Source organism: Astyanax mexicanus, chromosome 17, assembly GCF_023375975.1.
Source record: "Astyanax mexicanus isolate ESR-SI-001 chromosome 17, AstMex3_surface, whole genome shotgun sequence".
In the NCBI taxonomy this organism is placed as follows: Eukaryota; Metazoa; Chordata; class Actinopteri; order Characiformes; family Acestrorhamphidae; genus Astyanax; species Astyanax mexicanus.
Genome location: NC_064424.1, coordinates 44,794,271 through 44,817,448, shown reverse-complemented (window position 1 = coordinate 44,817,448; position 23,178 = coordinate 44,794,271). Strand labels below are relative to the sequence as shown.

The following is a 23,178-nucleotide window of genomic DNA, read 5'->3' as shown; positions in this document are numbered from 1 at the left end:
GCAGCAAGCTGAGAGGCTCTCAGAGTGGTGCATGCTCATATCTTACCTGACGGTGGAAGTCCAGGCTCCTGTTCAGATATAGAGGAGATGATTTGCATTAATATTTCAGTGATTTTACAACTTTAACTTTTTAGACTTTGTTCTGTGTGTGAACTTGTGTGCAAAATGGGACGAAATGAGCAGAAGGTAGGAAATGGAGGGGAATAAGTTTAAATTTAGTGTGAATTCTGTCTGCATGAAAGAAGATACTTGGAACTTACCAAATCATGAGGACCTAGAGAGAGAAAAACAGGAAACAGATAAGGAAAGGGTTTTACAAAGGTGTCAAAAGTATTAACATTCATTACTCAGAAAGAAGTATAGGTACTAAGGTTTGGAAACACTTATGTAAAAGATAAAATGGCAACTCAAGCTTTTTACTTAAGTAAAAGTACTGGTTTCATATTTCTAAAAGCCATATTGACATTACAGTTGATAAAATTGGAATGAACTAGACCCCCTTTTTCAGCTGCATATATGCCCATTTAAAATAATGTATTTTAGTAGAATGTAAATATATTAAAGGAGCTTAGTTGGACGTTTGTCTCGAGTTCTCTTGAGTCTAAGAAAGTATAGACAAAACAACATTTCTACTTTTTGCAACTTGTGACTCACTGTTTAACAGGCTTGAATTGCCATTGCAGGTATCTTTTCTTCTTAAAAAAAATCCTGTTTTTAACCATTTATCCTTAATGGGCAAAACTCCTATAGACTGAATAACATTTGAGAATTTAACTGAACAATTGAGCTTAACCAAACAGTCCATTCAGAATATTGTGATCACTTCCTTGGTTCTACAGTTACTGTCTATTTTTCAGCTCTACTGAGCAAATAGGAGCATTTCGTAGTTTTATATTTACAGCTTTTATTTGGTTGGGTTGTTATTCTCAGCAGCAAAGATCCACCACCCAAGTGAACCATTTCTGTGGTGGTCTCCCCTGTGGGGTCCTGACTATTGAAGAAAGGGTAAAAAGAGTGTAAGAAAGTATGCAGAGAAACAGAGGGACACATTTGTGGAGCTGATAAAAAGGACAGAGTGTCTAGAAATAAGGAGGTGATTATGATATTCTAACTGGACTATGTATCTATCACATTTTAAATTTGTAAAAAGAAAATAAAATAAGTACACTTTTTGGCCAGTGACTTCCTAGCAGTGGGGGTCAAGCACTGGAGCCCATGGCCCACAGTTAAAACTCTGATTCTAGAAGATCTCTCTCATATATCCAAACACCATTAGGGCAGATGTTATTATGGGACACTTACTGATTTTACAGATGGTGATGACCTCCAAACACTCCTTATGGGCTCCGGCCCCACATCGTGAACAGTAGTATCCTTGGTAGAAGATCCCCCTGCAGGAGAGAGAGTGTGAGTGAAAGTGTGTGAGAGAGAGAGACTGCATGTAGTGTGTGTGTGTGTGTGTGTGAGCAGGGAGAGAGATCGAGAACGAGGAGGGCTTTCATGGATAATGAAGCATCTGTGATTGCAGCTGGCCTGCATTCAAAACTCTGATCAGCTTCCAAGGAGAAACACCATATCACAGTTATTTCCCATTGGCTGTTGGACCATTGACTGATCTACTTTCACAGCCTAACATACTGCCTGCATCAGTCCAACACTCCCTGCTACACACTGCACAATCTGTATGTGCTGGCTCTCAGGGCGAGTCATCAGTACACTGTTAGAACAGCAGTGCTCCAGCCGCGCTGGACACATCCGTGTTATAATTAGCTGTCCGCTGCCACTTCGCCTATTGGTCCTCTCTGGCTGCACAATGTCAGATTTAGGTCACTGCGGAAATGCTGGTTTATATGGGTCAATAAAGTCCATCAATTCCAAACAGAACCTAGGATAGAGTTTGGGTCAGCTGCCGTAACATGGGTTAAAGTCTGAAGCAGTCTAGCACTCGTGTTGTAAAGTTCAAGTGTTCAGTACTACACTGGCAATGCTGCATGACCAGGCAAGCTTGCTGCTCCTAGTCTTCACTTACAGCTAAATCTGAGACTTGATCCAATGTTAAGCTAAGCTACACACTGTTGTCATGTGATTTATCTATAATATGATGTTAACTCTCAGAAACTGGTTATCTGACTATGTTGTGGTTTGGACAGTTTGTCTGTTCAAATTATGTAGTAAACTAAAAGCCGACAAAAATGGAGATATGTGTTTTTCATAGGACAGCGACGATGTGCGTGTGTGTGGGCATCTTCTCACCTCAGCAGCATCTTACAGGCCCTGCAGTTGGTGTTCTTCTCAAAAGTGTGCATCTGGAAATTGTGCTGGTTGGCTGTAGCTCGTTCTGGCTTGATGTTTGACCTGGTTCACAGATTGAGCAACAACAAAAGTATTTCAGCTGTTTGTTAGATTGAACATTATTCTTAAAGTAGCTATAGCTGCATTGCTTACATGGCCATCTCAAACTGCTCCATCCACTTTCTCTTAGTGTCTTCTGTCTTACAGAAGAACTGGAAGCCTTGCTTGCCCTGCAAGTGGATCAGGTAGAAGCCATAGGACCACTGCATGGTGTCAGGGGTGGACAGAGGACAGTAGAAGAGTTATAGATCAGGGAAGGAGTTTTTATGTAAGAAAAAACACCAAAACTTATAGAGTCAGAAACAAATCTTTGGTTTGTTGTAAACAAAAGTAATTCCTGTGTGGCTTTTAAGACAACAGAACACAAATCAACTATCAGAGCGAAGACAGGCAATCACAGCCACTGATCCATACATAAATCACACAGCTACAAGAACATGAGCAGAGATTTGCTTTAGCTTACCATTTTTCCACTGGCCTGGTAGGCATGCAAAAAGAAACATCAGAGAGAGAGGGAGAGACAGAGAGAGACCCAGTTACTCATGCAATCTCCTATACATGCAGCGTTTCAGTATATTAGATTTGAGGAAAAGGGATATTTTTCCCACAAATCCACGCCTGTATACTCTCCAGAGTATAAAGGAGTGCAGTGCATTACTCATGATTGGCCTACTTCAAATTAGAAGAAGCACCATGCCGTACATTTAAAGGATGAGATTATATGAGCACAATCCATCAGCAATCTACTCACACCATATAATCATTAAATCCCCCATGCCTCATGTTAGGAAAATCAAAACCAAACACAATCCATTTGAAGAAATGTAGGCGCAGATATTGTTAAAACACCTCCAGAGCATTTCCATGAACACTTATGAAACGGCTTGAAGATCCTCTACCTTTTTCATGTCTCTGTTGTTCATGGGGTCGTCAGACATCTTGTAAAGCTGGAGCTCAATTATCTCCTTGAGCTCATAGTTGTAGCCTTTTCTCTTGCACACGATTACTACTTTATCAAACAGGAAGATATACCTAAAATCAGAAGAACATGGCAAGAAAATCATTGTTAATAGGCAACCTCCTGGGTTTCATTGTCAACGGTGCTTGAAGTATTACCAATGTACACCCAACAGAGATGTTTTAAAACTGCTTCATTGATCTACAGTAAATTTTACAAACTATTCATGAAGTCACATTGACTGAGATTAAAATATGGTCTTGTGTGACTGGAAAAAAATAGGCTGGCCTGAACTTCAAGCACTGATTGTCAAAATAATAAGTTAGCACCGGACAGTGTGCTTATTGCAATAAGACATGGTAGTGAGTGACAGATGGATAGGATATTTCCAAAGTTTAGAAAGTGCCAAAATTTAACATTCTTCATTCCACAGTGTCACGTGTGTACCAGGTATGCGTAACAGGAAGTATTACAGTGGCAGGACTGACAACTTGAACAGAGACTGCACATGTACCACAGGTCAGTGCAGTGTTATTTGCCATTTCCCATGGAAACTAAAGGTCATGAGACGTAATACCAGTTCCTGTCATTTGGCATGTTAGAGTAATCCAAATGTTATACTGAAACCCTTTAACTTACCTATCTTGTTTGGTCCGGTTAAGTATAGAGCAGACTTTCAGTTCTCCGTCTATCTTTGGCCTCCCATACTCCTCCAGTTTCACTTGCTGCAGTGGAGATGAACGAACACACACACACACACACACACAAAGACAACGTTGCTATATATTCTCTTGCTTCCTGGAAAAGCCACAACTTGTTACCTGTAAAGGCCAAAGTTTCATTTCATGGACGATGAATTACATAAAGCAACCTTCTACAGATGCACCAAGAGGTGCTGCATTTTAAACTGACTAGAATTCAGATTTTTTTTTATGCAAACACATCTACATCTAGCTACTCATATCAATTGGTGCAATGACTAAAGCACACACTCTCCAACTTCATTAACTCTGTAGCACACCCCCATACCAGACTCCACTGTTATCAGAAATGCTGTTTCTATTCCCTCCATTGCAGAGGGAGAGATAAAGAAAACATTCTCTCTGTTCTCTGCCTGTAGCTTCTTCACTGTCACAGTCTTAGGCATGTGCATAAGAAAAGCACTCGCCTCCTAACTAAACTCCACCACCCACACTCACTCTGCTGACAGGAGACACTGATTTCGTTTTAATTTAACACCGAATTAAAACATACTCACTCTCTGGAGCTAACTAGTTATAACAGTGAATGTTCACAGCAGATGAAGCACTGGGTGAAGAAAACCTTGTGTATAACTTTGCAGAGAATTTTTTAAGAGCAAAGGACAATCTCACATTTAGGGAGAGGATACTCCCCAATCAGTTATTGCTCAGTTAGGTCAGTCCTCTGCATTAATTGGACTAGAATAATCAGGTTACTGTGTTACAAAACAACATAAATTGTATATTTGTATACATGTTATATCATCACCTTAATTGTTAGACAAAAAAAAATCTTTGCCTACATTATCTCCTCATTATGCTGCATGACCTCCTGTGGTAAAATCTCCTACACCCTCAGCTGATCAGATCATTTGATTCTAACCCTTGGGGATAATGGTCTATGTCAGGTGTGTGATCAAATCAAAATAAAATGTGTTTTTTTTTTTTTTTAAATAGCCTTCCAAGATTACAGCTACCTTCACTGAACTAATTCCCATGATTTAGGATCGTCCTTTTTTGGTAAGTGGTACAGTTTTTACTATAATTAATTGTAGTGTTATAATATTATATAATTATTATAAATATACTTTTTTTCCTTAGTCCATAAAGCTGGCTGTTAAAATGTTAACTGTTTTACGTCTTTTCAAAAATCATTTTGAATTACAACTGTTTCTGTTTGGTTCTGGTTGCTTATACCATATTTTTAAATAGCCACAATTCATTATTACAAAAATAATTATTTTTATCATAATTATTTTCATATATATATATATATATATATATATATATATATATATATATATATAGCTAAACACATACAGTAGACTATGTGATATGATCATGTGGAGTGTTTAAGTTGGGCTAACATTTACATCTCAGGGGTCGGATCAAGTCACAGTTTTTGAGTCATGGATCAGCTCATTTTTGGATCAAATCAAAAATTTATGACAATTTAACTTTGTATTGTTTTTATTACAAAAGCTATTTATCATATTTATCATAAAGAAGTCTGTGTTAACTGGGATATTTTTGGGGTGTTTCTGAGCTTCTACCTAGTACCTGCTTCTTTCATTGTCTGCAGTTTCTACCTGAGTGAATCTCAAAAAGGGTCCCTTCAAGCCCAAATGATGATACATTTTTTTTCATATTTTCTGAGTTATGCATACATGTGCTGTGGTGATTGCAGCTTCCTGCACCTTCAGTTTCCAAGATTGTTGTTTATTGGTGATTTTTTAATCACGCGGTGGATTTAATCAGCAGTACACATTTCATAATAATGCAAAAAGGTGTCTACCTTGAGGTTACAATGCCTGTTAAAGGGATAAAGTGTTCAGAAATCAGGCTCTTACCAGATTTTCTATCGAGCTCTGGAATTCACTTATTTTCTTCAAGGTCTCGTTGTCCCTTTTGACTTCATTGATGTACATGGCAAGGTCCTTCAAAGGCAGCAGAAGCAAAAGCAGATCAACACTCAGCGGTAACATAGCAAAATGATATGCCTTCAAAACGCTCCCTGCCTGAAGTCATCATACAGTTATTCCAAATGTTCAGATTACACTCTCTCACTGGGTTGGTATGACTGGGTTGGATGAGTGTATAGAGGTCAGTCTGAGACTAACTCTCACCTGCATGGCTTCCAGGGCCTCCTTTAGCTGCTGTCTCTCTGGTCGGTCTGTCGAGTGACTCACTAACTCCTGTGGGGCAAAAAGTGTACTACTGAGTCCCAACACGCAGCACAGAAACTGTGTATCCTGTATAGAGTTTTTTTTCCTTTTACACATTGCAGGTCCTTGCACAGTGTACTATATAAAAATCTGAAGATATATTCTTATGTAAGCAAACATGCAAATAAAAACCTATTTGGCAATTTCAAGGTCAGCAAAGTTCAGCAAGGTCATATCCAAATATGGTTTGATAAAAAAACATACAACCAACTATAGCATTAAGGTCCCTAATACACTGACATGTCAACTAGGACTGGGACTAGGATTGGGCAGTTTCTACTAGTATACAGAGTATCAGACAGCTCAGTACAGATGTTTCTGACTACTTAACCTGAATACTGATGATAAAAACCTCGTTTCTGAGAGGCTAAGCGCTATAAGGCTAACAGTCATGTTAATATATGAAATTACCATCATACCTTCAAACAATACCCGGGATGTGGAACTAGTATCATGTTTCGAATTAACTCCCATAAATCACATCACCTTGCCATGACCATGCTGCCCAGTGTTCAACCTCACCCACAAGATAGCACCTTGCAACTTAAAAATACAGAAGTGGGAGTTCTCCAGATTGTCTCCTAAGGTAATTCTCAATTATCAATTTACATAATGCAATTCCATTATGTTCAGCACATCAGCGTAATTAGCATTATACCACAGTTAGTTCCGACTCTGGACGAACACTGCCTACAACCGCAGCACAGCAGTGCCAATATTACACATTATAGCACTCCCTCTCGTGTATTATTGCTTAATTATGCTAAATATGGAGAAAATTATATGAGGTATGCTAGAACACTCCTATAAAAATCTTCTTGTGTTCTTGTGTCTCTTACTCCAGTAGAATTTTCTCATAGCAGGAAAAAAACATCTTTTTAATCCAAACTGAGAGATAACTTAATCCAATTTATTGTTAAACAGCACTTTGAATGTTCTGAAAATTCAAATTCCATAAGACAGCGATGTCTGTTTAGCGCCTACTTAAAGCTGAGCTCTGAGAGCTCCTTCATCCAGCAGCCCTGAAGCACTTGGATGAGGTTTTAGATGAAAGTAGGCAAGTGTGTCCTTAAAACCCTAACAAATTGCTGCTTTTTCAGCATAAACTGCTCAACTATTAAATGTGTTGGTGTGTGGATTTGTGCACACCAACATACGGATAAATCATCCCAACACATACAAACAACATACACATACACCCTCATACAGCCCACCATGGTGATGCCCCTCAGGGCCAGGGTTTATTAATACTTCAGCATGACTCTGTGGGAAGGAGTGAAATGGGCTGCGTATAATATGATTTCAGCATGCCTGATTTAAACAGTAGCACTTGCTGTATAGCATAATAGTAGAAGAGTCTGGTCTAGAAAACCAAAACAAGCATCCACCCTTAACCACCCACTCTCTTCACCTCCACCTCCAGCTCTCCCGCCCAGGCCACATTCAACCTTTCTAACTCCATTATGTATGTCAGTGCTGAATTAATCATGGCTCAGACAGTCTCTTTTTATACAAAGCCTCAGCTACAGTCTAACAGTAACTGAGTAGACTGAGGTTAGCTTAGTTTCTTAGTTTGTGAGAAGTCATTCTGAGGTTATTTGAGAAGATCTGTACTTAAAAAAATCTTAACTGACAAAGTTTTTCAAAACTACAAGCTACACTTTATGATGATCTCAGTGTTTCAGAGCTCTGGGGAAGCTGCTCTAAATGTTTTATTCTGTGGTAGGTTCAGGAGCGAGGTTATGCTGAGGTAAAGACTGAGTGGAAAGAAGTACCACTGTTTTCACTTTATATAGAGAAAAAGACAACTCAGCAGCATCTACACAAACAAAGACAGCTCTAATGGAAAAAGTGGATAATATAATAATACTTAAAGCAGCATTATGTGAAAAGTTGTTTTTCTTGCTCCTGGACTCACCCTACAAATCAGAAGGTTTAATTTACACTTTAAGAGCCCCCTAAAGCACATACTTTAAACATGCATTTCTGGACAAGCTGAGAGATGCAGAACCAGAAGCATGTGGACAAAGGCGGTATAGTAATATTATAGGATTTTACACAAATATGATGGATAATGGGAGGAGGAGGGGTGTTTGTTTTGTCACAGTTCTTTCTGATTTTTGTAGTTTTGTAATATTATCTTTTGGCAAGTATTGAACTGACTGTGTGGAAAAAAACTGAAATAAAAATATGATGGATTATGTTACACACAATATATGGACACAAGTGTTGAGACACCTGCTAATTCATATTTTTTCTGAAATTGAAAGTATTAAAACAAGCTTCTATCCTGCTTTTGTTGGAGTAACTGTCAAGAGGCTACTATCAAGGCTTTCACTAGACTTTAAAGCTTGTTGGAGGGCTTTATGCGTTGTAGCTTATACCTGGCATAAGACATGGCAACAGTAGGTCCATGTTTATCTACCCCAGAAAGTTTGATTCTATTTTAATACTTTTCTACAGTAACTAGACAAGTTTTCTGTGTGCAATTGCCCATCTGTTTCAGCAACCTGTGTAACTTACAGTAACTGAATGCATTAATTCGAAGAAGTGTCCATGAGCACAACAATGGAGAAGCTATTCTTCTTATTATATTCAGCAGAGAGTCACAATGACTATGAAGATGCTATTATTCGGTAGAAATGCTACACAATTTTGCTTTACAAAAATAAAAGTCACTGAAAGTCTTTTATTTTGTAGCAGCACTGTTTTGGATTGTTCGATGTTCAAGTTTGTTTAATACAGTGTCTCAAGCAGCATCCAACCTTCTGTTGACCTAGCTTGTCAAACTGGCATAATGCAGCTCAAATTAATTGATTACAAATGCCAATCTCATCAGAAATCTGTGCAGCTCGCAGAATTGCACAGATTAAGAATGACAGAATGTTCTTGAAACAAATGACCTTATCACAGTTTGCTACATAAATGGCAAATGATACTTGTCAGAATGGGTTGATAGTCAAATTATTAAGTCTCTGGTAAGTATAGACATGTGTACTAATGTGCCAATGAATGGAGTTCTTTAAGAGTAGAAGCAGTTTCATTAGAATTAATAAAACAGTTTTTTTATTATTGCAAAAGCAATTGAAAAAACTGTCTTGGGTGTCAAATAGTTGCTTCAGCAATGTCATGAAAACTTTACAATGCTTGAGACACTGTTTTATGATTGTTGGCCTAAACATTTTTTAATGCATTTCTAACCATTTTCCCACTATTACACTATTACATACAGTGTAAACATCAGAAGAGACATGCGGGTTCAATAGTTGCATTAGACACTAGTTAAATGGATGTGTGTGCACTGTATGATGGTGGTGTTAAAATATATATGCTGCATCATGCACTAACCTTTAGTAGCAAGTGGTATTTCAGGACCCTCTGCATTGGAACCACCAGCAGATCCTGGAGTTTGAATTTCCCCTCCTGAACCTTCATGGTGCACTCCTGCAGGAACACAAGAAACAGGTAATCAGTAAATCACCTTCACACCAATACTGTACACTCATCTGTACAGTTACACATTTGTAGAGATTTTTACAGAAAAAACATGACAAAAATGTCCATGTCTGTGCTCAGTGTTCCACAATGTCAGAATCTGACTTTATGCGCCAATTATGCCGACATCCGACACAATTTTACAGATACATTCAGTCGCCTTCACATACTCTGATCAGAAGGGGTCAATATCGGCCAACACTCATCATATCGATCATATCGATATTGGCCAACACTCATCATTAGGATACTTGGATCAAAATGAGTCAAAACCAATTAGGATTCTCACATCTCAGATGACAATCAGCATTAAAATACTTGAATTGAATGGATAACAGACAACACTCATTAAAATACTCATATCAGATCGGAATGATTTGATCAATGATTTCAGCTGACTCTTAGCATTTAGATACTCTGATCAGATTGGATTAATATCAGTTGACTCAGCATTCAGATACTCAAACTGGATCGATTATATTAGGCAACACTGAGATTAAAATACTCAGATGGGAACAAAATCGGCTGGGACCAGATGGGAATGATATCGGCTGACTCAGTTTTACGATACACAGATCGGTTTAATAGTTGACATTCAGCATTAAGACACTCATATCAGAATCAGATTAAAAATAATTGGATTAAATTGGATTAATATCAGATGACTCAGTATTATGACACTCAAATCGGATTGATGTTAGTCATAACCTCGCATTAAGACACTTGGATCAAAATCAGTCAAGACTAATCAAAGATAATTGGATCAGATCGGATTGGTATCAGCTGACTCAGTATTTTGATATGAGGAGACGTTCAGCATTAAGACTCTTAGATCAGATTGGATCAAAATCAATCAACACTACTTATAAAAATAACTGGATCAGATCAGATTGATATCAGCTGAGTCTCAGTATTAAAATACTGATTGGTGTTCAAACTATCAGATCAAGACGCCTCTAAAATGTACCATTTCCTCTATAGTAGATGCATTTGTGCAGATCATTATCTTCATGACCACAAACCTCCTCACTTACATGTGAAGAGGAGATTATGAAGTAGTGTTCTTGACATTTAGCACTGAATAAAGAGGAAGTTCATAACAACAGAATTATAATCAGTGTTTGTTATATTCTTTAAAGGACAAGATTCTGATTTTAATCCACTGTAAGAGGCTCTTCACTCTGAGTGCAGTGTACTGCAGCGCAAAAGCCAGTCCAATTATACAGCCCTCCTCATGTGGCAGATAGCCATTTGATACCCATCTGTGTGTGTGTCAACCGCACGCAGACAACAATCTCAGTCTCTGTAGTTTCCTCCAAACTAATCCACTCTAATCTTTGCCAGATATAATAGCCACCTCAGATCAGCTGATCCCAGACTTTATAGCTGGATGCAGTTGGTGTGGTCCTTGCTGGCTCTGACTATGAGACAATAGCATTACTGTGGCCTTGGTTTGCTGAATGTAATCCAAGATTAGCAGTGAAGGCAGAAGAACATCTTTCTGTTGTTCTCAGGGTAGTATAGAAATAAAAAGAAATTGCATAATTCTTTGATGAGCCATAACATTAGCACCATCTCTGTTTTTCAGTTTCTACAATCAACGTCAATTATATGAGCTCTACTGACCACAAAAAAGCACTTTAAAATTACACTGTTCTTCAATGGTCAGAACCCCAAAGAACCACAAAAGAACTGCTATTATTATTGTTATTATTATCCTATTTTAGTGATTAATAGGCGAGCCGTGAAGCTTGATTTAGGATGCATCATTGTGCCTTTAGTATTGTGAAGGCACAAACAATGGGAGTAACATTGAAATAAACCAACCAGCGTGTCACTACCCATTCCCTTTAAGAGCCAGGTGTGCTCTGACTTTGGCAGATTGGTATTTTAATGCCGCAGAGCTTCTGTGCTTCTCACCAGAGAAAACTGACTTGTTCACACTGTGAAAGTGTGTGAGCAGCTAATTTAAAGCAACAGTTATTTTATTCTGTTTATTGTTGATATAAAAGTAGGGGTTGTGTACTGTTGCGTGTCCTTGTGTGTGTGTGTGTGTGTAATGAACGGGGGTGTATGGGCGCTAAGAGCATATGGCATGCCTGCTTTGTGAAGATAGCAATAAATGTCTGTTGTCTAGGTTCTAATCAATCAGTGGCGTGCATGTGTTTTTTGTTTAACTGAACACACCTCACTTTCGAGACCACCACGTCTGTCAGCAAAGATATATATATTCACAAGCGTCTTTGCTATTGAAACAATGCAGATGTAAAGCTTAAAAATGGACTGTTGGTGGTGTGTAAGATCGCAATGAGCATCACAACACACCTTGCGCAGGGTGTAATATAGAGCACATAGTATATTTACCCTATTTTTTTTTTTATGTCCTGAAAAATGTCATTTAAAGTGTGGTGTAAAATGCTCCCTTCTGAACACAGGAGTTCAAAGTAGCACAGACAGTAGTTCCAGAGAGAAGAGGAGAAAGAGGAGGTGGAGAATGAGAAGATGACAGCAGTAGCTCACGTTCCTGCACTGTCCTAAGAAGCAGAGTGGGAGCTCCATATGTGCCTCTGGGTCCGCTCAGAGCAACTGGGACTTCTGCAGAGCCGCTCTGGTAAATAGGTCACTGCTAACTCTTTACATAGCTCCAGTATAGCTCCACTAAATTTAGAAGATTTTAGGGAAGATGTTTGGCTTGGAGCGACGATGTCTCATCCAGTGCCAGTTTTTCTTTCGTCAGATAATTCAGACACACGCGGTGAGCGGCATTAGGACAAAGGAGAATTCTGACATCCTCTGGAGCTGGATCATCGCCAGCTATCAGACTGTTTAAACATCATCCTAGAGTCGATAAGTCTGCACAGCAGGAACTTGATTAAGACAAAACTGCATCGCACTGCCTCGAGTGCACTTGAGCAGATTCAATGATTTATGGATAAGAGGCGGGCTGTATCTCCACTGAGCTGATAAAGCTAATGAGTTTGATCAGGGGCACGAGGAGGACAGGGCAGGAGAGGCTGAAGGTAAGAGAGCTTACCTCCACTTTGCTCTTCACATCCTCTCGTGCGACGATGAGCTCCTCCAGGGTCTTCTGGGCGTGCTCCATATGACTGCAGTACTGACCGTAGATCAGGAGCCTATGGAGAACATTTGGAGTCAGAGTTAAAAAATATCACATGCATTGCCAGGATTTAGTATTTGAATTTAGTAATCAGTTAATTAGTGTTTTATGCAGTGATTTAAAATGAAATTATAACACATTTTATACAGACAATGCACTTCTGAAAATGTATTAATGACGCACTTTATGTATTTTCAAACTGTAAAAAATCAGCATATAAATAAAAACTGCACTCTACTTTCCCATGATACATTTAACTTATGTCTACCTAGAAAATGAACAAAGGTAATTGTAATTTACTCAAGTTTGTGGACAGAAAAGCAGAGGGACACTAGAGTGTCTCAGGATACTTTCATGTCTATGTTACCTTCTGGCTCTCTCGTTTTAGTTATGCTGTTATAGAACTTACAGAACTACCACAATCTGACTGTCAATTTACCTTCTCTGCACTCTATAAATCTAACCATAACTAATTAATGACTACAAATAATAGAGAGTAAATGACTGCTCATGGAAGACTGACTGTTGGGCTCACTGTTACTCACTTCAGACCAACGCCACAACATCCAGCTACTACTACCTACCTTGCCTTGGACTAACTCTTTATTTAGACTGTTTTTAATGTCTGTAAAGGCAGACTACATGGATTAGTGGCTTAAATTTGTAAACTGTCACAATGGAAATTAAATAAAACAGTGATTAAGGGGTTCATTTTTTCTGTAACTTCACAAGGGAAAGCAAAACCTTTCAGCCATTCAATGTAAGTTAATTCTTCATAAGATTTAGCTTTTTTCTTTGAATATGTACTATCTATTAAAGAGGCCCTAAACCCTAAACCATATTTTTTCCATTAATATCTGAAATGTGTTCCTTTGAAGTAATGAAATATACCAGTCCATTTTCTAACCTTTAAAAAACGCTTTTATGTACTGTGGTAATTTCAGCGCCCTCTCAGGTTCAACTGTGCTATAGGTGTAGATGATGTTTCTGTGTACTTTGGTTCGCAGACACATCACAATATGCAGATCAGTCAACCAATTATACCACCCCCCCTGCTGAGGTTCACTCATCTGTATCTCACCGCTATCAGAAGTGCATTGCTACTGCTCCAGCTCAGCCAATCAGCTCTCCTTCCTGCCCCGCCTCTAAACCCATAAATCACCCCTCCTAAAGTACCCCTCCCATTTTTATCCTTTTTTCAAACTAGAGCTGATGGTAGAGTCAGCTAAAATCAAAGAGATTAGTGCCCGTTTAATAAACTATACTAAGCAAATCTCTGCTTTGCAGCTTGAAAAATGCCACTCATTTACACTGAGTTCAAAAGGTTATGACTCATCTTCTTTTCCACATATCAAGTAAATCGGTAACAAATATTAAAGCACAGTAATAAAAGCAGCGCAACAATGAATCCCTCCAGCAGTGAAATTGATCTTAATTGATTTGAATGAACCCTTTTGAAGACAGTCTCTTAAACATTCATTTGGGCTGTTGAGAATATCAGATGAACATTTATTAGATTCCACAATGGACCACTGACACAGATCAGCTCAGCTTGGAAGCAGATCAGAGTCCCCCTGCCTGGAGGATGGCACCACGTGTGGCACAGATTTTCGCCTCTGATTAAAGTAGGGCATTGGCATAGCTGGCAACCGCAAAATGCTTGGACACTTTTGGCAGTCCTGCCTCTTAATCATGGTCTTGCTCTGAGCGAAGTTTGCATGACAGAGCGTAATTATTGCTCTGAAAGATCCTCACTAAAGATGAGCAGTGCCACACTGAAGCTTTTTGGAGAGGCTGGACTGAGAACAGAGTTAAAGACGACACTGGCACAAAAATCTGCTTAAATCCGGGCCGACTGCTCAAATCTGAATCTATTATTTGCTCAGACTTGGTGGGGAAGCTCATTACAAACTACATTCAGCCACAAGGACAACAGAGCGGCAGTCGACAGACCTCGCAGGTCGAGTGTCATTTTGTAAAAACACAAAGCCATTTCTGCAGACAGGAAAATTAATGGTGTTTTCAAAAACGGCCCCTTTTGCGGCTGTGGTAAACAAAAATGTCCTCCTCCAAAGCTGATGTGTTTTGTTGTAAGAACAATTTAGCATAAATATCATGGGAACCCAGAATTAAAAAACATACACTCTCCACTAGGCCTTTCACGATTACTTATTTTTGCTTTGGATGATACATTGTCCCAAAAATAATTGATATACACAAAATTATTGTCATTTTAGGAGCATTTTATGCCACTGATATACAGTGATAATACTAATAACATAACATAATTCATTTACACATTACTGTGTTTTATTATCAAGTCTAAAGTCTGTGCAGTTTTGTTTTCCCAAAAAATCTTACAGCACTTCGTGCTTTCCTCTGCTACAACTTTTATGGAGATGCGGATTTCATTTTCCAGCAGGACTTGGCACACTGCCCACACTGCTAAAAGTACCAATTGGTCTTATATAATATTCTAATTTTCTGAGACACTGATTTTTGAGTTTTCATAAAAGAAATAAACACTTAAAATAGATCACTATGTGTGTGTAATACACCTATATAATATATTTTCACAGTTTCAAATTTTAAACTGAATTACTCAAATAAAGTAACTTTTCAATGATATTCTAATTTTTTGAGCTGCACTAGTAATGTTAATGTTGAGTTAGCATAGCTAGCTACTGAGTGATCAGCGTCCACAGCAGTAGCAACTTCACGCTGCATTCACTTTTAAACAATCAGACCATCAACCATTTCATACAAAATGACCAGACACCTCAATTAACAGTATCAAAAATTAGTTTATGCTGCTGCATCATTTGATTCAACTACACTGCTGCCAGAGATGCCTCTGAGATGTCTGTTTAAAGGAACAATTCTATCCAGACACTGCCAGTCACGATCATTATCACGTACTGTGCTGTCCACTGTGGGTGGTAATGTCTTCTATGGTGCGCTTCTCAAGAGAAACAGTAGATTATCTTGTAGATAATATAATATAGAATATCTGTTCCCTCTGGCACCCAATATCATGTCTCACTCCAACTTTAATAATTTTGCCATTATTATCATGGCCACCTTGCCATGAGCATACTGCCCACTGTTTAACCTCACTCACAAGATAATCTAACTTAATTTAACTTACACAAGTGTGCGCATTCTGAAGTCGTCCCACCTCATGGTCAACAGACTGCTGTCCCACTATACATAGTAAAGTTCACAGTGCCACTGAAGAACTGGCTCACGATGGACCAGGAGCCCCAGTGGAGCTCTCAGTGCCTCCCAGCTGCTCTGCTCCCTGCCAGGACCTCCTCGCCCCTGAGCTAAGCAGTCCTGATTAAGAGCTGATGTGGAGCGAGAGAGACGGCTGTGCTCCTCGAGGAGAAGGACTGATGAAGATTAATGGGAGTCCTGTTCAATTACGAGTCACAACACAGATTCAGCAGAATACAGAAAATGTAGGGGCAGGTGTCACGAATTAGCTGTAATAACAGATGTCACAGACATAATTGGACATGAAGGTCTTTTTTACGAGCCAATTTTCAGATCAAATATGTGGGGTGGATCATAAAGTACAATGAGAAAGAGGAGAAAGAGCGAGAGAGGTAATAAAGTCATAAGCCCTGTATAGAAAATTACCATGGAACACTGGGATAAAATGATAAGAATGTACGTACTTCATCATTTATATATTAAATGTACTTTAATATAGCAAGGATCAGTATCATGACTGTCATGTTAAAAATAACTAGAAAGTGGATGTGTGGAAATGTGCACACTATCTCTGTAGAGGCAGGGATTTAAAGTATATAGAAATGAGAGATTTAAGTTTAGTACAGGAGAGGATTATATACAGCGTTTATCCCAGTAAAGCCTGTTATGTACAGAACTCTTGTACAGATGCTTTCAGCCTGAGGCCATGCTGGCCTTTTCCACACAGCCAGTCATGGACACTCTGAGGAAACTAAGGGCTTATAGGACTTAATACTGGTACTAAAACTTTTTACCTAGTGCCCTGTTTGACCATGACCTTTCTTACTGGTACTAAAACTTTTTTACCTAGTGCCCTGTTTGACCATGACCTTTCTTATGAAGTCATTATAAACTAATTGTCTGCACCAAGCACCAACCAATACAAATATATATACTAGCGCATCTCAAAATAATTGAAAAGTTTTTATTGTTGATGATTATAGCTTACAGCCAATGAAAACTCAAAAATCAGTGTCTCAGAAAATTTGAATATTATATAAGACCAGCTGATATTTTGGGCAGTGTGCCAAGTCCTGCTGGAAAATAAAATCCTCCATGACCTCCACAAGTTCCACATCACAAGCCCAAACCCAAGCTGGATTATAGACTGTACGGGCCAGCTGTTGGGCCTACATCACTCATTTCAAAATAAAAGCCCTCTGCACAGTTTGGTAATTGTGTGGGTCAACACTGCAAAATGTATATTGTAGGAAAACATGGTATTGAGCTTTGTTGGTATGTTTGTTTGGATGCTAAAAATGTTAAGTTAAATAAATATTCTTAAATGGTAGTTTACATTTTGGCTATTTTATTTCAAGTGGGAAAAAAGTGGAAAAAATTTAAAAAGCTTTGCAAAAAAAAAAGTGTTCAGTATATAATATTCTACCTTTGGATGAATGCTTCATTTTGTTAGTTTTCATTTTTATAACAGAGCATCACTAAATCAAATCATGCTCCAAAATCTATTAGAAAGTCTTTCCTTGACAGTACAGACAGTTACTTCAACATAAAACAATAGAATCTTTTAAAAACATGAGAAGGTGTCTTCTAAAATTGTAATACTAAAGCACACTTAAGCAGTAATTAGGGCTAATGCTAAAGCTAATAGAAGGGCCAGGCATGCTGATCACAGTGCTGCTGCTACTCTCAGCAGTGTGTGTTGAATAAGTAAAGCGTACTGTCTCAGTCATCCTAACTGAGTTTATAATTATATATGTGGTGGTGTTATTTTAGACTCAGTCCTATAATTTAACATGTAAATGAAGCTAGCCAGAAAACTGCTAGTTAATTCCTGACCTCCTCCTTCCTGCTCACTGTAAACACTTTCACCACATATATAAAACACTGCACGTTTCACGTCCCTGTGCAGACGTGATGTAAGTAAACATGGCAGGAAAGGAACATGTAAAAACTGACACTGAACCTAAGAGCACTTTTACACACTACTTACTGTCCACTGACTTCTGGCACATCAGCTTACCATGGCAATACTACCGTCACAAAGCTGCGGGGATCCTTGCTGCTTTATTATTGCTGCGTTCTCGTATGGAATCACACTGAGTAGCAAACCCAGATCACATTTTTAATGCACATTCTGAGTAGCTCTAATATTAACTTTTATCAATACGGCCCAGCGCTACAGTCCAGCAGTGTGTGGAAATGCACATGAGCTGTGGGTTTCTTACATTAAGATTTAATGATTTTTAACCACGGTATTCACACTGCAGACCTCTTTAACAGGCCCACGCTCTCTCATACTCAGGCCTCACATGCTGAATGCAGCACACATAATAGCAGCTAATGGAGATCATTAAAGTGCTATCAATCATGTGAGCTCATACGCTCAGAATAGGAGCCCGTCGATGGCCATGAGCAGCATGTAGCCCCTGCTACACTGCTACACGCCACGGGGAGTGCGCTCTCTAAGAAGCCAGCGCCGCAGCTTTCAGCCCCGGATCCTCTCAGCACACACGCCTCCACCCACCTAGCACCCCACCCCCTCAGCAGTTCCTGTGTCAAAAGTTAAAGGTGCTGAAATGATAAGAAACGCTGTGATTTGTGACACTGCTGTCATACTGGCTTTAGAAGACGACCCGCGTTAAAATGCTGCATTCTGACAACCGCAAAGGGCGAAGGAGTTCAGCGACATTTTTTCAGCCATAATGTTCATGTGATGGAGCCAGAGGAGCTCTCTCTCTCTCGCGCTACATGTTCTGGCACTTTAGACAACTCAGGTTCTCCATACTGCAAGCACTTCTGATGAGAGGAGGAGGAGGAGGAGAGAGAGAGAGAAAGTGCAGGAAGGAAGCAGGATAAGACTGAGAGTAAGAATGAGCATTACAGTATAGCATCACAATACCTTACAAATACTTTACATTTCACTGACCGAGGGGCCAGGGTGCCAACATTTTTGTCCATGTGTGTACGCCAATTTTTTAAATTTTAATTCTGTTATAAATGTCTTATTCTAGCGGTAACAGCACTTTTATTATTAAAAATATTACAAATATATGGGTAAAACAGTTTATCCCAAAAATAAAAAATAAAAAAAATCCACTTTTGTTGGGATATTTGTTTTTACAGTCCAGGGAAATTTTCTACTAGATTTGTTTGTAACATTGCTGTAAGAATTTGATTGCATTCAGCCCAAAAATATTGGATAGAGCTTCAATTTTCCATCGAACCATCACTGATCATCAGTAAATTTTACATTTCATTTAAAGTAAATTAAGGGATCAGAGTCTGGAGGAAGAGTGGAGAGACACACAGTCCAAACTGCTCGAGGTCTAGTGTGAAGTTTCCACCAATCAGTGATGGTTTGGAGAGACATGTCTGTCATCTGCTGGTGTTGATCCACTGTGTTTTATTATCAAGTCTTAAGTCAGTGTGGTTTTGTTTTCCCACAAAATCTTACAGCACTTCATATCTTACAGCTTCCCTCTGCTACTGACAACTTTTATGTAGATGCAGATTGGTCTTATATTATATTCAAATTTTCTGAGACACTGATTTGCCTGTAAGCCATAATCATCAACAAAAAAGAAATAAATGTTTATAATAGATCACTCTGTGTTTAATACATCTATTTAATACATGAGTTTCACATTTTGAACTGAATTACTGAAATAAAATCACTTTTCAAAGATATTCTAATTTTTTGAGATGCACTAGTAGATGTCAGCAACAGGTATAGGTTATTAATTAAACGTATAATTGACTGAATAGTTTAATAATAGCTGGAGGCATGTACCTGTAAGTGTAAGTGTGATCATCCCCTGGGTGATAGCCTCTGCTACTGCTACATACACACACTCTTTAAATTCACTCTTCCTCTGCTGCTGCTGCCGGATTTCTCACACAGGTTTCTCATTATGGGAGGTCTGTCATGCATGCTATTTCAGAGAAAACACAATTTTCGTCTAAACACTCCCCCTAAAGCCCTCTGTCGGCCTGTGGAATCAGACTGGGGCTGCAGAGGAACGCTCACAGTAAAGCAGAAGTGACAGGCAAAGAGCGAGGTAATAGGCTCTGACACGAGGCACTGAAAACCCCTCACCTCCGCTTAAAAACAGCCAACAGACTCCAGCTCCCACGCCGCGGCCCGGCGGCTAACAACACTCTGATGCAGCCTCGGCTCCAGCGGCAGCAAAAGTGTTTCCCAATGAGTCTTTTAAATGGATGGACTGCGCAGTGTGAATCTTCTTTAAGTGCTGGGTGACCTTTCCCGGCACTTCACGACGTTCTCCATGGTGAAATACTGTAGCGTACGCTCGTCTAGTCCCTATCCTCCTCTTCTCTTCTTCTCCTCCCTCTCTGAACACAGGCATTTTCAAAAAACACTGGCATTTCCTCTCTGCCATTCAGCCAGTCGGCATCGTCCAAAGCTTCTCATTCATTTCATTCTGAGGAACGCATCGCTGCAAAAGGTCAGCGGGACTTACAACAGGAGATAACAAAATTAATTAAAGCCAGCCGGGTCCTCCGAGCCGGGGATGGAGGTGTGGAGCACAGCAGGTGTGAGGCAGGACGAATCCCCTGGCCATTTACCTCTTTGTAGCAGAAGAAGAAGGAGAAGCACACACTTCATAATGAAACACAGAAACATGTCAATCACCAGCAGAATGGCAAAGATGGATGACGCGGCCCTGCGCTAATGGAATGAATAATCTACCAAAAATAATCACAGCTCCATTATGCCTAATGTCACCAAATGGAAATATGACCATTCTCTGTCATATGCAGATCTGTGGCACAATGGATGTGTTTTTTAAAGCACACTTAAGGGCATCCTTTAATCTCAGAAAAAAAACAAGATAAAAAGGGTTAAATTTTTCTTTTAAGTGGTAGATGACTGAAATAAATAAAAGACCAATTTATACTTTGGCGTTGAACCTACGCCCTAGCCTATGCGTCGCCGTGTACCCTACGCTGCACCTTCCAGGATATTCCAATGGATACGCGTAGGGTATGGCGTAGGTTCGATGAAAAAGTATAAATTGGCCTTAACGCTGATAATGCCATGACATACTGAGGTATGAGTTAGCCAAATAATATTTTATTTTAGTACAGTTCTTAATAAAGACTATACTTACACAAATAGTATCTGCTTGCCTTTTTGTGTTTAGTGATTTGAGGCTTGGATGGAGCTGCTCGGCCATGAAAACTCTCCATTCCATGAGTTTCTCTACTCTTCTTGATCTACTCTGAAGCTACCTGAAGTTTGGAGGTGTGAAGTGATGAACTCTGGAGCTACATGAAGTTTGGAGGTGTGTAGTGATGAACTCTGAAGCTACATGGAGTTTAGAGGTGTGTAGTGATGAACTCTGAAGCTACATGAAGTTTGGAGGTGTGTAGTGATGAACTCTGAAGCTACATGAAGTTTGGAGGTGTGTAGTGATGATGAACTCTGAAGCTACATGGAGTTTGGAGGTGTGTAGTGATCGTAGTGACCGCAGAAAGTCGCTGTCGTTCCCAGTCTCTTCCACTGTGTTATAATATCACTGACAGTTGACTGTGGAATATTTAGTAGTGAGTAGTGAAATTTCACGACTGGACTTGTTGCACAAGAACTGCATCCTATAACGGTACTACTCTGGAGTTTACTGAGCTCTTAATGATTGTAGAAGCAGATTGCATGTCTTAGTGCTTGATTTTAAACACTTGTAGCCATTGAAGTAATTGGAACCTGAGTTTGAAGATAAGGATGGCTAAAGCGAATCATTTTGGAAATATAGTATATTAGCACTCAGAGCCACTTCCGCAACAGCCACTCCAGAATCCTCCAGGACTTCTTCTAAAAGAAATATGTATGTGTGGGATCTCTGTACTGTTTTTAGGGCTAATGATGCTTAAGTTTCAGCCTCCTCAACTTACACAACGTTTTCTTGTAGGATTTCCTGGTACTTGATTGAATCCTCCACACGCTACAGGTTTTCAGTGCCAGAGAAAGCAAAGCAACCCCAGAGCATCATAAAGCCACTGCCAGGTGTTATTGTAGGCAGGTTGTTCTTTTTAGCATAGTTTTTTTTTTTTTTTTTTGCTAGTTATACAGCTCATAAATAGACAGCTCATACAAATTATTAGTTTAACCATAAATCTAACTGTACTTTATTGCAAAAGAGAAAAATATGTAATAACATAAAATAGTTACTTTTTAGTTTGTTTAAATAAAGCATTCAGAAAAGGGCACACAACCTCGATCATTTGTGTGGTGTTAGCTCAGGATCTCGTGGCAGGGCGGCTGGATCAGATCAGTGGCTCCGAGTTAGATAAAGAAAAGAGCGCAGGCGAGAGGCGGGACTGTCACGCCAGCTCCACAGGACACAGCCCTCAGGGCTCAGCACAGAGTCCTCTAATGAGCCAATTACCTATGCAAACTGACGCCCTGAAACAATGGAGCTGCTGCCTCGCCCGCACCCTATTCTTTAGCTGAGGCTTTTTAAAGAACAGAACACACCTCCAGCATCACACTCCAGCAATCAGATCATACACTGTGCCACACACACACACGCACACACACATTTGTGCATACTCACACACTCAGAAACACACACACACACACACGTGCATACACACATTTATTAACCTAAAAAAAAACCTCATAATACCTAATTGATGTTTGGTAATATTCTGACCCAATAGTCTAGCAATCATAGTTTGTTCCTTCACAACTTCACCTGTTCACTTCCTGTCTAAGACAACGCCCTTTAACAGATGCCACTGGAATCAGGTCTTTAATGTTTTTTACTTCACCTGTCTCAACATATCAACAACAGCTGGTTGATAATGCAACAACAATATTCTGTGATTAACTGAGATTAATCGCACTTCTTCTTCTTCTTAAAACACAAGATTTTTTATAGTGGATATTTAAATGTAAATAAAAAAATGAATGTAAGAAATGTAAAATGCTATTATATTTGTATTAGTGGTGTCAATTAAAATACTAGTATATACTAGTATGAGAAAATGCATGAAAAAAACTTTATTGTAAACATCTCAGCTTGGTTGTAAGGATTTCTGTATAAAAAAGTA

At 39.2% G+C, this 23,178-nt stretch overlaps 1 protein-coding gene and 1 long non-coding RNA gene across 10 annotated transcripts in view; one reads left to right on the top strand and one right to left on the bottom strand.

Annotated features, from left to right (window-relative positions):
* LOC111193949 (uncharacterized) overlaps nucleotides 1-21,545 on the top strand; it is a 37,284-nt gene extending 15,739 nt beyond the window's left edge. For 2 of the 3 annotated variants that reach the window (XR_007425001.1, XR_002650828.2), the window contains 4 exons: nucleotides 3,744-3,829; nucleotides 5,008-5,070; nucleotides 9,648-9,740; nucleotides 12,206-12,810. This is a non-coding gene — a long non-coding RNA (uncharacterized LOC111193949). Of the gene's footprint in view, nucleotides 1-3,743; nucleotides 3,830-5,007; nucleotides 5,071-9,647; nucleotides 9,741-12,205; nucleotides 12,811-21,269 lie in introns of those variants that run through there. The other variant, XR_007425002.1, reaches the window with a different exon arrangement.
* vav2 (vav 2 guanine nucleotide exchange factor) overlaps nucleotides 1-23,178 on the bottom strand; it is a 280,115-nt gene that overhangs the window by 8,995 nt on the left and 247,942 nt on the right. For 4 of the 7 annotated variants that reach the window (XM_007253942.4, XM_049466143.1, XM_049466144.1 and 1 more), the window contains exons 10-21: nucleotides 12,805-12,904; nucleotides 9,624-9,719; nucleotides 6,177-6,245; nucleotides 5,901-5,987; nucleotides 3,950-4,035; nucleotides 3,252-3,384; nucleotides 2,816-2,830; nucleotides 2,446-2,555; nucleotides 2,254-2,355; nucleotides 1,303-1,391; nucleotides 261-274; nucleotides 47-68 (exon numbers count right to left, since the gene is read on the bottom strand). In XM_007253942.4, the coding sequence (XP_007254004.3) occupies nucleotides 47-68; nucleotides 261-274; nucleotides 1,303-1,391; nucleotides 2,254-2,355; nucleotides 2,446-2,555; nucleotides 2,816-2,830; nucleotides 3,252-3,384; nucleotides 3,950-4,035; nucleotides 5,901-5,987; nucleotides 6,177-6,245; nucleotides 9,624-9,719; nucleotides 12,805-12,904 (923 nt within the window). The remainder of the gene's footprint in view (nucleotides 1-46; nucleotides 69-260; nucleotides 275-1,302; nucleotides 1,392-2,253; nucleotides 2,356-2,445; nucleotides 2,556-2,815; nucleotides 2,831-3,251; nucleotides 3,385-3,949; nucleotides 4,036-5,900; nucleotides 5,988-6,176; nucleotides 6,246-9,623; nucleotides 9,720-12,804; nucleotides 12,905-23,178) is intronic. The other 3 variants (XM_007253944.4, XM_007253946.4, XM_007253947.4) reach the window with 1 other exon arrangement.